The sequence below is a fragment of the Trichoderma virens genome (assembly GCF_000170995.1).
Source record: "Trichoderma virens Gv29-8 chromosome Unknown TRIVIscaffold_5, whole genome shotgun sequence".
Classification (NCBI taxonomy): domain Eukaryota; kingdom Fungi; phylum Ascomycota; class Sordariomycetes; order Hypocreales; family Hypocreaceae; genus Trichoderma; species Trichoderma virens.
The window spans coordinates 1,897,775-1,912,849 of record NW_014013744.1 but is presented as its reverse complement, the minus strand read 5'-3'; the positions used below and the strand labels follow the sequence as shown (position 1 = coordinate 1,912,849).

The window sequence follows — 15,075 nt, the reverse complement described above, 5'->3', positions numbered from 1 at the left end:
CCTGGTTATGGAGCGTACCTGTGGCTTCGGATACATTTACAACGCCCGAGAGCTGGTGGAGCGAGTTTGGAGGATGAGAGATCAAACCGAAGGCACAGGGACCATTGTTAACTGGGCACGCATTCGGTACGAGGAAATGCACGGCCTGGCTGTTTTCTAAACACAATCCGCCTTCATTGTTGGCTGCAAAAGAGAAAAAAAAGGGGGAAGCTTGTCCTGGCATAAATCGTTTAGCCGGACATGGTCTCCCACTCCTTGAACGCTGATACAAGTTGCCGACCCGCCCCAACAGCCAAATCAGGAGGCCGTCTTTACTAGCACTACATCGGCCATAAGAGCAAGCACAATAATAACGCCAGCAGCAGCAGCAGCAACTATAACCATTATTGGTGCTCATTTACCGCGGGTTTCATCAGGGGTTCGCGAGTTTCTCCACCAGCTCGGCTACATGAGAATGCATATTGTACCCGCATACCTCTTCAATGGTCAGCTTTCCCGGCCGGTCGTTGGCACTGCTCCAGCCAATCCGCTCTGTTATGTCTGTTCTGGCTCGGCGGCTGCTCTCTTGCACACGCGAGGCTCGTGGCCTGCGCTCTAGCTCATACATTTGAAGCTTGTCTGGTATAGACAGATGCGCATACTCGGCTGAGAAGAGGATACCAAGCGCACCAGCATCTTCGAGAGCCATGCAAGCGCCTTGAGACTGATCAGGCATCATGGGATGAGCTGCGTCTCCAAGGAGGCAGCAACGACCATTCACCCAATAAGGATAAGGCTCATGATTGTAAAGGCGCCACATCTTGATGTCCTCTGCGTTGCGAAACAGAAGCCGCAGCCTGTCGTCCAGATCGGGGAATGTTGCTGCCAGATTCTCGCCCGTGGACGAGATATTCCAGCCATCCTCCTTGAGATCGTTCTTTTCCGCTGGATAGAAGCAATAGCAGCTGACGACCTCGTGGTTAGAGCAAGGGCTCATGACAATCTTATCGATGCCTTTCCCGCCCCAGAACTCAATGGCGCTATTATCGGCAAACTCGCCAAGGCCCAACTCGCGGAGCTTTTTGGTGCTGATGATGCACCTGTAGCAACATGAGGTGGACGGCGTGACTTGCGGAGTGATGCCAAGTTGCTCCCGCATCTGGCTTCGAATTCCATCCGCACAAACGACAACATCATGAACAGCCTCGGTGCCGTTTTCAAACGCTATTCTGCCTTGAGCAGGATCTAGCTTGATTGCTTTATGCCACACTTTTAGCTGTGCCGGAGGGCCCTGGCCCGCTTCGGCAGTGGCCACATTTTTTAGGTGCTTATGAAGATCAATTCTGTGGAAATTGTTGTAGTCTGTTCCGAACCGCTCACGATAGTCTCCCAGTGGATACTGGCCGGAAATCTCTCCCGACGACCAATCGTGCATAATGAGGTTCCGCAGAATGACGGGCTTAGCGGCCGGAATGTCCACTTCCCATTCATGTAGGAACCGCGAGCCGTTGGAGGCGAGCGACAGTGACGCACCGACTTCTCCGCCAAAGTCATATCGTTCATAGATGGTGACTTGATGGCCGGCACGACGGAGAGCAATGGCGGCGGAGAGACCGCCCAAGCCAGAGCCGATGATGGCTATGTTGTAAGAGGAGGTCGATTGACTTTTGGCGGTGACGGGCATGATGAGTATTTATGTTAAACTTTTGAAAGACTTTATAACGTTTTGCGTCTCCTTCTGGCATAGATGTCTCGGACAAGAAAAAGGGAGTCGACCAATAAAGGACGACGGGGAAATGGGTAGGTAGTATTATAGATGGATTATACGTTGGGCATCTAGTCACGCGAGTATGAATGAAGAACTGAATTGAATGGGAATAGCATTTGCTTGCCCAATAACAAACGTCTATTTTGAGCCCTCGGAGTCTGCGCAATGACATGTTGGCCTTATACACGCATCCCGAGCTCTCTGCCGCTGAGGAAATGTTACCGTTAGTCGCAAGCCGTTAGCTACACGGGGTTAGTTGGTATCACGGCCGTCGGAGCAATCGCGTTTCTCGCCAGCAGACGAAGATCATAGCTTTTGGAGGCTTGACGGATGTTGCAGCCGTCGGAAGACACAGTAGATGAAGCCAGCGCAGTTGCTAATGGCGACGATGCATTACGTTTTGCATAGTGCAGTACTCCGTACATACATGGACACTTGTTGGCTGTGCCGTTACATTTTGCTCAACTGCCCGCCAGGGATGCGCTCCGCATCAGCACTCTATCCCGCGAGTCCTGGCGGATATAATGGGATAACAAGCACGCATTTCATTTTACGACGGCGGCGGCGCATCATCCTTATCTGACAAGTACCCATAGACGCAGAAAGCAGGAGTAAGCCGGCGGAGACAAAAAGCGCGGCTTTACGGAAGTACGGAGAGCACGGTGTTAGTCTATCTTCTTCGGTTATGACACAAATTTACCTTGCCTCCAGAACATGTTTGATTACTTTTATGCTTGGGCCATGTATTCCCTTGGCTGGGGGGCATTTGATTAATAACGGATTGTTTTTTTCGGCGTCTAGCCGATGAATGAAGTGATGTGCCGTCGGTTATCGATTCGGTTTCGCTGCGCCGGCCGATGCTCGTATGCAGGCAATTTACATGAGACTGAGCTGGAGGCTGTTTCTGCTGAAGTTCTGCCTTGCTGGGCTGCGCGGATTACCTCTAGGGCGCCTCCTGATTCTCACGACGGTTGGTTTCACGATGTTTTAGGTTCCGCATCTTGCTTCTGGATGCCTCGAGCGAAGAATTGTAGCGCGAAGGGGCACAGAAGAAAAAAAAAGAGGCCCCCATCTTTTTCCCTTTCACTCTCTCGGCGTTATACCATCGTGTCACTAGGATCTGGATGGGCATTGCGGAGACTCTGGTAGCTGCAGCTTTCGCGCTCCGTTATGGAGTTTGGATTTCGCCTCTCATGCCCGACTTGGTTTGGATTTCTGGACCGCCTGGGCTCGGAAGCGACCCGAGCGTCCGGTTGACTGTCCGGTGCGACGGGACCAAGCGCGGCGGCAGAACAGGGGTTTCCGACGGCCGCAGATTTTCTCTTGGGGGGGGGGGGGGGGGCGAGGGTGAGATTCAAGGTGTTTGGCTGCTGGAGCTATGCGTCGCTGTGTCTGTTTGCGTTTTCCATTTTCTAATGTCCAGGGCCCAAGACAGGAAGGATTGCGTTAGGCGTAACGAAGTTAGACCGCGGATGGTATCGAAGAATGCATTGGTCTGGCTGACGGCAGCTGGAGATTGCTCTATCGTATCGAGAAGCCCTCTTGACGAACGGTTTTGGGACGAAGCCCGGCAGCAAACACAAGGGGGGACCGTGCCAACCTTCACGCGCTGAACCGAATCTGTAACGGCGAGGAAATATTGGCATCAATGCGTCTGGGGAAAGGAAAAAGACGCTCGTTCGAGGTTCGTATCGGGGTGGCGATACGATGTTAGTTTGCAAAAACAGGTAGGATCTTCGCAATAAGTTGACAATGAAGAACAACCCTTTGCACCCTCCAGAAGCCGGCCCTGCCAAATCTCGATGGAAGTGACTAATGCTTCGAGATTTGGCCTCAGATCCTGTAGCACGGCCCACTCCAATCTCCATGGCTCATCGAATCAAAATCCTCCGAGGGCAAAGAGAATGAAGTGAGGGTTTCGGATGCGGATTCCAGTCGGCCCCCCCTTGTATAGCCTTCCCCATTGGAAATCCTGAATCCTCTTTAGTGCTGCAAGATGCCGGGCTGGTCCAAGAGGCTTAATGAGGAATATTATGGCCACTTTTATTTTTCATGGGTGCGAGTTCATGCCCTTGCGGCCCCCAGCATGAACTCTCTCGTCTCTTTGGTGCATTTTGCAATCTCAAAGCACTCCTTGCCACTTCAGCTGTGAGGTGATTCAGCCGCTAATATTTGCTTCATCTATTGGGGCTTAGTGTCTATACAAGGGAACGCAATAGATAGAGAAAAATAGAGAGGGAAGAGAAAATGAACGGGTACTTGTCTGTCTTTAGCCTTGCTCAAGTCCGCCAAGGTTACATCGTAAAAGACGAACCGACGCACCATGCAAACGAACGGCCCAGAACACTAAAATTGAACAAGGTGAAGGATGCAACGAGCGAATCGCAAGGCAGAGAAAACAGAAAAAAGGGGATCGTACGTTTTTCCCGTTCTTTCCTAGCTGGTGCGGAAGCCAATGTTTGATATATGTATGAGGCTTTGGGTCGCCTTCTGTGGTCTCGCGGGTGGAAACTTCATGCGTTGATGTTTTAGCCATTGATTCATGACCTTCGCTCTCCCTCCTCTTCCCGTCTGTGGCTTCTTTGGTTTTTTTCTATAAACTAATGAACTGAGTCACGCACCTCTTCCTTTGTTTATTATCTTTTTTATGTTTTATTGTTTGAACGTAATAACGTGTTATTGTTGATTTGGACTCTTTTTGATTCTCCCCCTTCCCATTTCGACATTCAAATCATCTTCTTTCTACCCGAAGAAAAAAAAAATAATATCACACAATGGATGAAAAGGTCGCTTCGCCAGTGACCTCGAGCCACGGCTCGTCAATGGACGACCCGTTGGCCAAAACCGACCAGCTCAAGCGCATCTACCGAAAGATCGACATGAGGCTCGTGCCACTTATGTTCTTCTGCTACTTCCTGCAGTTCCTCGACAAGGTCATCGTCAACTACGCCAACATCATGGGTATCGCCAAGAACCTCCACTTTGTCGGCAACGACTTCTCCTGGATGGCCACGGCCTTCTTCATCGGTTACGCCATCGCTGAGTTCCCCCAGGGCTACCTGATCCAGAAGTTCCCCGTGTCCAAGGTGCTCGGATTCAACGTGCTGCTCTGGGGTATCATCGTGTGCTGCACGGCTGCGACGCAGAACTTTGCTGGTGCCGCTGCTGTGAGGACGCTGCTCGGCATGTTTGAGGCTGTCATCACGCCTGCCCTCATCATGATCACGTCTCAGTGGTACAACAAGAAGCAGGCTACCCTGCGCACTGGTATCTGGTACTGCGGTCTCGGTGGTGGACAGGTCATGGGAGGACTGATTTCGTGGGCGGCTCAGCACGGCTCGACAACTTCGTCTTTCCAGGGCTGGCGTATCATGTTCGTTTCCGTCGGTGTCTTCAACCTGTTTGTTGCCCTGGCCGTCATCTTCTTCATGCCCAGCGGTGTTCGTGAGGCAACCTTCCTGACCGAGGACGAGAAGGCTCTGATCGAGGAGGTCCTGGCCCGCGACCAGGCCGGAGCCGGCAAGAAGGTTTTCAAGATGTCTGGTATCTTGGACGCCCTTAAGGATCTCCAGGTGTGGCTTCTGTTTGTCAACACCATTCTGATTGTCATCCCTTCCGGTATCATTACCACCTTCTCGGCCACCATCATCAACTCCATCTTCCTTACGCCCAAGAAGTCGGCTCTGCTCAACATGCCCGCCGGTGCGATCTCAATCTTTGCGACCCTCGCCGGAACATACGTGATCTACTACAACCTGCCTCGCTGGCTGAGCATCATTGGTCTCCTGATCCCCACCATCATTGGCGCCGCATTGATGTCCTTTGCTAAGACCAATGGCGGTGCCCTGGCTGGTGTCTACCTCATCAACTTCGACGTGGCTCCCCTAGCTCTCATCTACGCTCTGGTCGGTGCTAATACCCAAGGATACACGAAAAAGGTTACCGTCAACGTAATCATCGCCATTGCCTTCTCAATCGCCAACATCATCGGCCCACAGACGTTCCAGGACAAGGATAAGCCCAAGTATCTGCCCGCCAAGATCACCGTCCTGGGCGTTGCCGGTGGATCCATCATCGTTACGATCCTGTTGAGAATCCTCTACGGAGTCCGCAATGCTAAGACGGCTGCGGCACGCAAAGCGGAGCTGGAGGCCATCAAGCGAGGCGAGATTGACGCCAAGGCCGTCGACGACGAGCAGACGGATCTTACAAACCCAACCTTCCAATATGTATACTAAGCGCGAGCTGGGGGGCCTGGATGCTTTCCGAGCTATGTGTTTTTCTTTTTTCTGTTTTGTCTGTGTGTGATAAAAATTCGAGTGGTTCTTTCTATCTACGGGTACAAAGTTACAAGTTGAAGCAAATAAATATACCTAGAGGCAGCCTTATTCATTATACCTAGTTTTAGTTAGTTATGGCAACGTTTGTATCATTATACAATCCATTCTTTTCGGCCTCGATGTTATCCATGAAGCAACGCAAACCGACGACACTGTCTCGACCCTCACCGAATAGGGGCAATGGCTCCAGGGTGCTTACCGATGCTACAACTTGATGCTCACTTCCCCACACAAACGCTTGCAGAACCGATGCTCATATCAAGTGATAAGTGGTCCATGTCACTTACACGTCTTGGGCAAAATTATGTCGCCAATTTTGGAATATCTAGTACAGTACTGCTACGCGTACGGTATTGCAAGCTCGTTTTCAAACGTGCTCGGCTTTTGAAGCGGTAGTGGATACATGCAGCAACGGGTAAGCTGTGGAGATGAGTAGTGTCAGCGCCATCATCCACCCGCGGATAGAGCCCAGAGGAGCCGTATCTCGGACACCAAAGAGAATTGCGAATCACCAGGAGCGGGAGATGGGCAGGCGGATCGAGACTGGCCTCATGATTGATTGCGTTGCTCCATAATCCGCACGTACAAGTCATGACTTGGACCACGGAGATGCTCCATAGAAGCCACAAGTTGATATGCGATAGCAAACATGGCTGACCCTGGTCGGTCGATATGGCCGCGGATACGGAGTACGTGAACGCTCTAGGAATAGCTCGACTGAAACCTCAGCCGAAACATAGCATCGAATCATAGCCCGTTATTTCCACAGGAGAAATGGCTAGGGGTTTGTCAGTCTTGTATCACACATGATACCAAGACTGGGTAGGCACACGGCTGTGCATTGGCCACTTTCTGCTTCGATACTTGCACTTGTAGCAGTAGTACCATATCCGATACTGTTGTAGGTGTCTTCCCCATGCTCATTTTGCTTCGTTGATTGCATCGTCTCAGAGTAACCATTTGCTGCTTACATAGCCCTCGTAACCATGTACCCATATCGGTACTCCGTATGCTTCGTATGTATGGATAGAGTACGAAGTAAATACCCCAACCTATGCAGGTTCCCTGTGCCATCAATGACAACTGTAGGGAGACGACCTGCCACACGTGTATTTACTCGCCATTGGCTGGCTATAGGGTTGCAGCCAAAAGTAGGTGAGGCACATGTTGATGGAATGCGATGTCCTCTTTCTTACTCCTAAGATGATATGCAATGCGAATGGCGTTTCATCAGCGCCGTTACGACTCCGCGGCGCGCCATGTGTAATAGAGTTTGCGACGGCCATGACCTGTCCACTGCTATTCTGGATGATATCCCACTCGGATTCTCTGCTGCTATCACGTCGTCACTGCGCCTCTGTGGAGCAATCAGGTGGTTGCAACCTGTCATACAGCACATCGTTGCCTGTTGTGCTGCTTATCGATTTAGTTGGAATGACACAAGAGCTAGTACTTCACGCCTTTGCTATTCGCGCGTCGAGCCATATCCGATCCTTTCAGTCCTTCATTCGGTGTTAGACTCATCAGCTGTGGCGTCAACAGCCAGGTCGAGGCCGACGGAATGCATATGGCCAAGGCCGCCACCTGTTGAAAAAGGGTAAGAAAAGGCCAGTGTCGACCAATAATGGTGACTGTTTTCTGTCATTACAAGTGAATCCATGCGGAGAAAACAGCCTATGAAGAAGTTTGAATCAGACGCAAACCTATTGGTTCCCATTATTTGCTGTGAAGACGAAGTGGTGATAGCGGGGATGAGTCGACTGTGCACTAGAAATTCTGGAGTCGTACAACGTCGCCGGCCGATCCGTGTAGCGAATGAAGAAGCTTGTAAATAAATGAATTCAGTCTATTTGAATCGCTCTAACTTTGAAGAGACTCGATCAGCAAATGGCATAATACCAGATGGCCACATGAGGTTGTTGGTGGGACTTGAGAATGGGACTAATACATGTACTCTATAACTTGCACAAGGTAACACAACGACGACTGTGCTGGATGATCAGCAGCCACTCAGAGAGCACTCATACACAGCACATGTTTAACCCACATTCCTGTCAACAAGGCTGCATTTCATGTCCTACACCGGTCCGCTCGGCGAAGTCGCCGGGGCCGGATGCCGGCTCTTTCTCTCCTCCCTGCCCCACACCGGAGGCTTCTTGGAAGACGCACAAGCTCGTTCGAGAAGGGAGCTTTGCGACGGCTGCAGGGGGTCGGGTTGGCATGCACGCTATCCAGCACCGTCTTTGCCAGTCGCCCGACAGTCTGAAGAGCGGACGCTGATCTATCGCTCCATCAAGCCTCTCGTCTCTTGTAAATTTGTCAAGAGCGTCGAGCGGCGTGTAACACCGGACTTCTGGCCGTCGGGAAGCGCCCACGAGAATGTGGTCATGAGCCTGCAACGATTCTCCGCTGGTCTGGGCGTTTGTGGCCACTGCTATTTTCTCTCATAGACAACTGCTGACACGACGATCTCACAGCAGATTCCCCAGGGAGCGCTGGATACATAACGCCCTCTTCCCTTTGTCCTCTGAGCGTTGAGACCAGCGAGCACTTGAGCTGATAGGAAGACATATTCATCTTTTCCCTCCATTTTCTTCTTGAGTGTCAAAAGCGTTGCTGGACCGTCATTCTATCCACTTGAAATCACAAAATGCCCTCATTACTAGCATCTGGCATTGAGCCGCCGGCGCTGGTCGTCGTCACCGGCGCCAACGGATTCATTGCACAGCATTGCGTTGCCGCCCTGCTCCAAGAGGGCTACCACGTTGTTGGCACCGTCAGAAGTGCGTCCAAGGTTGAAGCAGTGAAGAATTCGCACAAGAGACATCCCGGGCTAGACGTGGTCGTCATCGAAGACATCACAAACGCCCAAAGCTATCTTGATGTTCTTGGACCCTTATCACCAGCAGCAGTCCTTCACCTTGCCGCTCCATTTCACTACAATGCGACCAACTTCGAACAAGAGATGATGATCCCCGCGGTGCGAGGGTCAACGGCTATCCTGGAGGCGGCGGCTCAGATCAAGAGCATCCGGAGAATCGTTCACACAAATAGCTTTGCCTCCATATACGACGCCTCGGCCGGCCCAAGCCCCGGAAAGATTTACACGGCTCAAGACTGGAGCCCCTTGACATACGAAGACGGAGCACAGGCAGACAACGCCCCAGCAGCATATCGCGCGAGCAAGACAGCAGCAGAGAAGGCCGCCTGGAAGTTTATGGAGAGCAGGGCGCTAGGGTTTGATCTCGTCAGCCTATGTCCCAGCATGGTCTTTGGGCCTTTTCTGCCCGAGGCCAAGCCCAAGTCCATTGCCGGCGTCAACACTAGCAACCTGCTGGTCTGGGCCGCAGTCTCAGCTGGCCGTAACAGTGCCCTAATTCCTACCAAAGGGCCGGTGTGGGTGGATGTCAGAGACACGGCTGAAGCTCATGTCAAGGCGCTCCGGATTGTCGAGGCCGGCGGTGGCCGCTATCTCCTCGCCGGCGGTATTTATTGCAACCAGGAGCTGGCAGACGTGAGCCGGCGACTGCTGCCCAAGTACGGCGATCGAATTCCGATCGGCGAGCCGGGCAAGCGGGAGTCACACACACACTTTGGCGTGAGCACGGCCGAGACGGACAAAGTTCTAGGAATCAAGTGGCGAAGTCTGGAGCAGACTCTCGGAGATGTCGTGCCACAATTGTTTGAGATTGAGCGGGGTCAGGGCGCCTAAGATTCGAGTTGACAGTTGATGTTTGGTACTCAAATTGTCAAGGTATCAGCCCTAAGCTTGCTTGTACCTGGCGGCGCCTGCTAAGAACCTTCAAGGTATGTGGCGCGACGTGCCAGGTATCAAGAGAGCAAGCAGAGAGGATAAGTCGGCACGGCGGTACATCTCTTGGAGCACTTATACTTTCGATAGTGCTTTGACACAAACTCCGCTACTTTACCTTTAGGCTTACCTTATCTTATGCGCTCTTGGTTATATCCGTTCGGACTGATCAGAACATCTAGCCTATAAGACGGGTGATGGAACTGGAACGTTGAATGAATGAAATGAGATTAATTGTATGTAATGTACCAAGTTATGGAGGAGGAGTTGTCAGTAGATGGCTGCATATGTTATCGGTAGATGTATCTATCCTTGGGGCGGGATTAGGATCAGGACACGCGAATGGAAATTTTACTCAAGCAATTGATACCAACCATCTCGTTCTTGGCGCGACGCAAAGGCTCGAAAGGCCGGAGTAAGGTAGCAGTGGAAGCCGGAATTGGATATGTACCCTGCCAGCGGAGCCTATTAATAAGGTAACCTAGCAACCTAGGTATCTGAATCACTGTATGGAGTACGGGTAAATACTACTATCTCCTTAGGCTCGCATTCGCACTGTTTCTTACTCGTTACTTCTCACTCATTACTTCTGTCACTCACTCAGCTTCGCGGCAATTCTGCAAGCCGCGGTGTACAGTAGCAGCCGCCCTCGAGAAACAAAAGCCACAAAGGACATCTTCAGCAACAGGCTGTCTCACTTCCACTGTCTCTGCAGAGACGCTATATTAGATCGCGGGTGACGCGGGGGGCCAGGGTGTTTGCCGTTTAGCCTTCTCTTTTCTCTCCTGAGTCAGAGCAGCCCACGCGTTGACTACTGACTGGATCATGTCTGATCAGAGCCCTCGGGACGTCCCCAAGCCCAAGCAGCGCCGCATTTCGCGGGCCTGCGACTACTGCCATCGCCGCAGCATCCGCTGCCGCCCGGCTGAGGACGGCACAGGCTGCCAGAACTGCAGAGACTTCGCCCAGACCTGTACTTACCACCGGAAGCCGCGTCGGCGAGGAGTACCCGCTCGCGGCAGTGGGGGATCCTCGGCCAATCGACATGCAGTGGAGGGTTTGCCAGATCTAGAGTCGTCGAGATCGCCATCCCAGGGAGACTTGCGAATAATCCCCGAGATTCAGCACCCGGGGCCCAATGCCAATGCCTCGCCGCAGTCACAGTCGGCCTGGCGGGCTCCCTACATCGTCAGCCAGGCCACTGTCGTTGATCTCGTCGAGCTCTACTTTGAAATTGTCTACCCAATCTTTCCCTTCTTCCACCAGCCCTCCTTCACTCGCAAGATATCGAGGGCCGAGTACAATACTAATCAGTCGCTCTTTGCCACTACCATGGCCGTGTGTGCCCTGGTGGGCGGCCGGGTCCGTGACGGCTCCGTCATGAACCCGCGATGGGACGTCCAGGCCCTCCAGAGAGAGACATTGCCAGACACCTTTTACGCCGAGGCCAAGAGGCAGCTGTTGGACAATGGCGTTGAAAGTTCAGACTTCAACATCCTCCGTGGTCACGCTATAATGGCCATTACGGCTATTCAAAATGGCAAAATTCGGGACATGCATCATCATCTTGGCATTTATCACACACTCATGGCCATGGATGGGCTTCATGATGAGGTGAACTGGCCGTCTGGCATTGGCATTATCGAGAGAGAAGAGAGGAGAAGAATGGTGAGGGCATTTCTAAATTAACACCTTCCCTCACCGCTCACACCAGCTAACCCACCGCCTTGCTCAAATAGTTTTGGTCTATTTATACCCTGGATATCTTCACGTCTGTGGTTTGGGGTGGTGTTATTCGTTCTCGTGAACAGCAAGCCAATGTTGCTTACCCAGCAGAGGTGGATGACCAATACATTAGTGACGGAGGCATTGCACGGCCAGGCCTCTCACCCAGTAGCCTAAGCCCTCCCATTGCTCGCCTCGTCCTGACTGCCCAGTCTGATTGCTGGTTGTCTGGCTGGAATTTCATCACGGATCTATACAGAGTGTTGGAGCATGCTCTGGCACGATTCCGGGACCGTAGGAGATCCTTCATGTCCGAAATCATCGACGACCAGTCCACCGTGACTGGGACATCTGTTCGTGACAAAGTGCTCCGCATGTATCTGAACCTTCCTGAATGCTTCAAAAACACACCAACCATGGCATTCAACCAGAAGCAGGATCTATTTGGCTTCCAGGCAGCCAACATCACTGCCAGCCTTCAGCTTCTTCGCATCACTCTCTTCGCGGCGGGAGGCGCAAGTATTGCAGAGCGTTGTGAGATTGCCTCCGACGTGGTGGATGCTTTCAGCTCCATTCCGGTGCAATATTGCTTGACTATAAGCAAACCACTGCTGCATCATCTGGGTGGAATCGGCGCCATTCTCGGTTCCGTCTTTGAGGAGCCACTTAGCGAGGGGGAGTACAATCGGGTGAGATCTGTCATGTTATCAATGGCAAGGCTTCTGGAAAACCTCGAGACGATACACCGGAGCTCGAGTGCCAGCGAGAAGCTTCGATCTCAGGTATCCCGCATTGACGAGTACATGGCGGCCCAGCGCCAACAGTCAAGGCCGGCTCTGGAGGAAACTCCAGTGAGTACTACGATGCAACAAGTGTTGCCAGTCGACAGTTCAAGAGGTGCTGCGCATAATTATGAGCAGGTTGGCTCAGAGATGGCAGGTGACTGGTCGTTCTTGGTGCCCCCCGACTTATTAGGAGATTTGACGTGGAATTTCGATTTTGGTGGAGTGTTCACTTGAAGAAAAGAACATCTTCTTTATGGCTCATAAAACATAAGGTGTACTATTCCGATTAAGATACTGTGTGTTCCAAAAAGGGCTAATTTTGTCAACAAATTTACATGACGGCGTCGGTATTGGCCTCAACCCTCTTTTCATCTGGGCTTCCAGGCTCTGTGCCGCGTTCCGAGTCCTTACCGTCAACTTCATCCAACAGCTGTCTGGCCGCAACGGCAACGTTGCCTCCTGCTTCGCCAACCCGACGATGATATTCCTTCACGTTTTCGGTTGCCAACATGCTTTCGCTCGTGAAGAGGAGCGAAATCTCTTCCAGAGTTCGGTTGGCAAGTTCGGGATAGAAGAACCAAACAATCGGGGCAACAACAACGTTCATTGCACCGAAGAAGAGATAGGTGCCATAGCCGACTCTGCTGAGGAAGATTGGCATGATGAGGGTGGTGGAGCCACAGCCTGTGGCCCAGCCAAAAATGGTGAAGCTGTACCCCTTTGCACGGACCTCTTGAGGCCAGATCTCCGTGCCGTAGATCCAGCAGGGAATGATGTTGAACATGGTAAAGAACCTGTATAGTAATAATTAATATCTTTATGTGTACGTTTGGGATTCAGGAGGAGGGGAAAGGAAACGGGACAAGGGAAAAAATGGAGGACAGGAGGTATATCAGAGAATCAGCCTACCAGACATAAATAAAGACAAAACTTGCTGCAGCAGTTCCTAGACGCTGCGAAAGTTCCGGATCCGAAATGGCATTGTCTTGCGATGTCTTGATGAGGGCGCCGACCAGGAACAGGCAGACTCCCTGAATGATGAAGGAAGTGATCAATGACTTTACACGCCCCATTCGGTCAATGACAAAGGCTGCAGCTGCGGTGCCAGGAACGCCAAAGGTGTTCGCTAGGCCGGCTAGCCAGAGGGCCTTGTAGGAATCAAACCCAGCCAGCTCAAATAAGACGCCGGCCCATCCCACGATTGCGAGAATGCCGGTCCATTGCTGGATCCACTGCAGGGCAAATCCGAGAACGGCTCTTCGGCCTAGATGCAGCTTTCCAGAGAAGCGGCCGCCTAGGACGATGTTGGCGAGGTCATTGCGCTTGTGGTGAGTCGCCTCAACGATGGCATCTAGCTGTTCAACCTCGGTAGCAATGATGGGATCTTCAGGGCTCAGATCTCCCCTGAGCTTGCAGAGGATATCAATGGCTTCCTGGCGCTGGCCATTGGCAATGAGCCATCTGCAGGTAGCTGTTAGCAGCGTTCTTATACAGATGGTAAACGGCAAACTGTGGGGACGGGACGGGAGAAGAGGTGGAGGGGGGGCGTATAGAAGATACAGGTGGAGGGATGAACCGACCGAGGAGACTCAGGTAGCAGCGGCACTGCCACGTCAACGACTAGGAGCGGGATAATCATCCATGCCAGAGGGAATCGCCAGCGGAACTCTAGGTTGGAATTACGGATGCCGAAATTGATCCAGTAAGCAATGACGATGCCCAGATAGTTGGCGACGAAGACCAGGGAGAAGCTGGAACCTCGGTCGTGCGACTGGGATAGCTCGCTGACCCATGGTAGGATAATGGCATTCATAAAGCCAATGCCAATGCCCGCAATGACACGCGCACAGATGAACATGCTGGCATTCTGGCTGCCGGCCATCAGGGCCGCACCGAGGATTCCGAAGGCGGTTCCCACGAGAACACCTCCTTTGCGGCCTATTTTATCACCAACCCATCCTGTTGTCGTGAATTAGTACACATACACACAGCAATCCTTCTCTTTTCCTATTTCTCCTTCATTCGGACAAAAGTTCTCTCTTGAGGGTATAATCGTACCACCGATGAAGCATCCCCACATCCCCCCGAAATAATAAGCTGCGGCAAGCCCGCCTTGTTTAGTGGTGTTGGTTACGACCCCATCGTGACCGATATCTGCCATCTTGATGAAGCCTGGCGTGGCGCTAACGGTCCCAAGGACACCCTGATTATAGCCTTGAGCGAGATCTCATTAGCACTGGATACCACAGAACTAGACTCGGATGGGGAAGTTCGGCTCGGCGCGCCAGCAGGAAAAACCCTCTTACCTTCGAAAATCAGGGCTGTTGCCGCGACGAGATTGATTAGGAACAACAGCACCTTTCCCGGGACATGGCGCCAAATCTGGAGACCCGCCATTGAAGCGGCAGTGCTTCGTACTAGTCGTGTGTAGTATATTAATTGGCAAAGGGAGGCAAAATGTGGTTGACGATCTGGACTCAAGCTTTGACACTAAATCAAGGGGTATTAAAAGGAAAAAAAAAAAAAAATCGGGCACGGGAAGACTTGGGGGCGGTGCGTAAGAGGGATAGGAAAAAAAAAAAGGCGGTCTCTGACCCATGAGCCAAGAGCATGAAAGCATGAACGTCTGATACGGCCTGCCAACCTGCCTGCCCCAAGGTTCTGCTG

At 52.0% G+C, this 15,075-nt stretch overlaps 4 protein-coding genes across 4 annotated transcripts; 2 read left to right on the top strand and 2 right to left on the bottom strand.

The window, feature by feature from the left end:
* Positions 1–412: 412 nt before the first annotated feature.
* On the bottom strand, positions 413–1,812 carry TRIVIDRAFT_76629 (uncharacterized protein; the record flags this gene model as incomplete). The annotated part of the gene is made up of 1 exon (XM_014102522.1): positions 413–1,812. The coding sequence occupies one exon, from the start codon at positions 1,661–1,663 to the stop codon at positions 413–415; it is 1,251 nt and encodes a 416-aa protein (XP_013957997.1).
* Positions 1,813–4,275: 2,463 nt separating this feature from the next.
* On the top strand, positions 4,276–9,799 carry TRIVIDRAFT_212656 (uncharacterized protein; the record flags this gene model as incomplete). The annotated part of the gene is made up of 3 exons (XM_014102521.1): positions 4,276–5,877; positions 7,962–8,009; positions 8,768–9,799. 3 exons carry the CDS (start codon positions 4,522–4,524, stop codon positions 9,797–9,799), a joined length of 2,436 nt encoding a protein of 811 aa, XP_013957996.1.
* Positions 9,800–10,759: 960 nt separating this feature from the next.
* On the top strand, positions 10,760–12,621 carry TRIVIDRAFT_133587 (uncharacterized protein; the record flags this gene model as incomplete). The annotated part of the gene is made up of 2 exons (XM_014102520.1): positions 10,760–11,566; positions 11,638–12,621. Coding segments are annotated over 2 exons (1,791 nt in total), but the record flags the coding sequence as incomplete, so codon positions are not given.
* A 256-nt stretch (positions 12,622–12,877) lies between these two features.
* TRIVIDRAFT_3016 (uncharacterized protein) lies at positions 12,878–14,790 on the bottom strand (the record flags this gene model as incomplete). Its single annotated transcript, XM_014101935.1, has 5 exons — positions 12,878–13,202; positions 13,318–13,869; positions 13,989–14,367; positions 14,467–14,622; positions 14,715–14,790. Coding segments are annotated over 5 exons (1,488 nt in total), but the record flags the coding sequence as incomplete, so codon positions are not given.
* Positions 14,791–15,075: the final 285 nt, after the last annotated feature.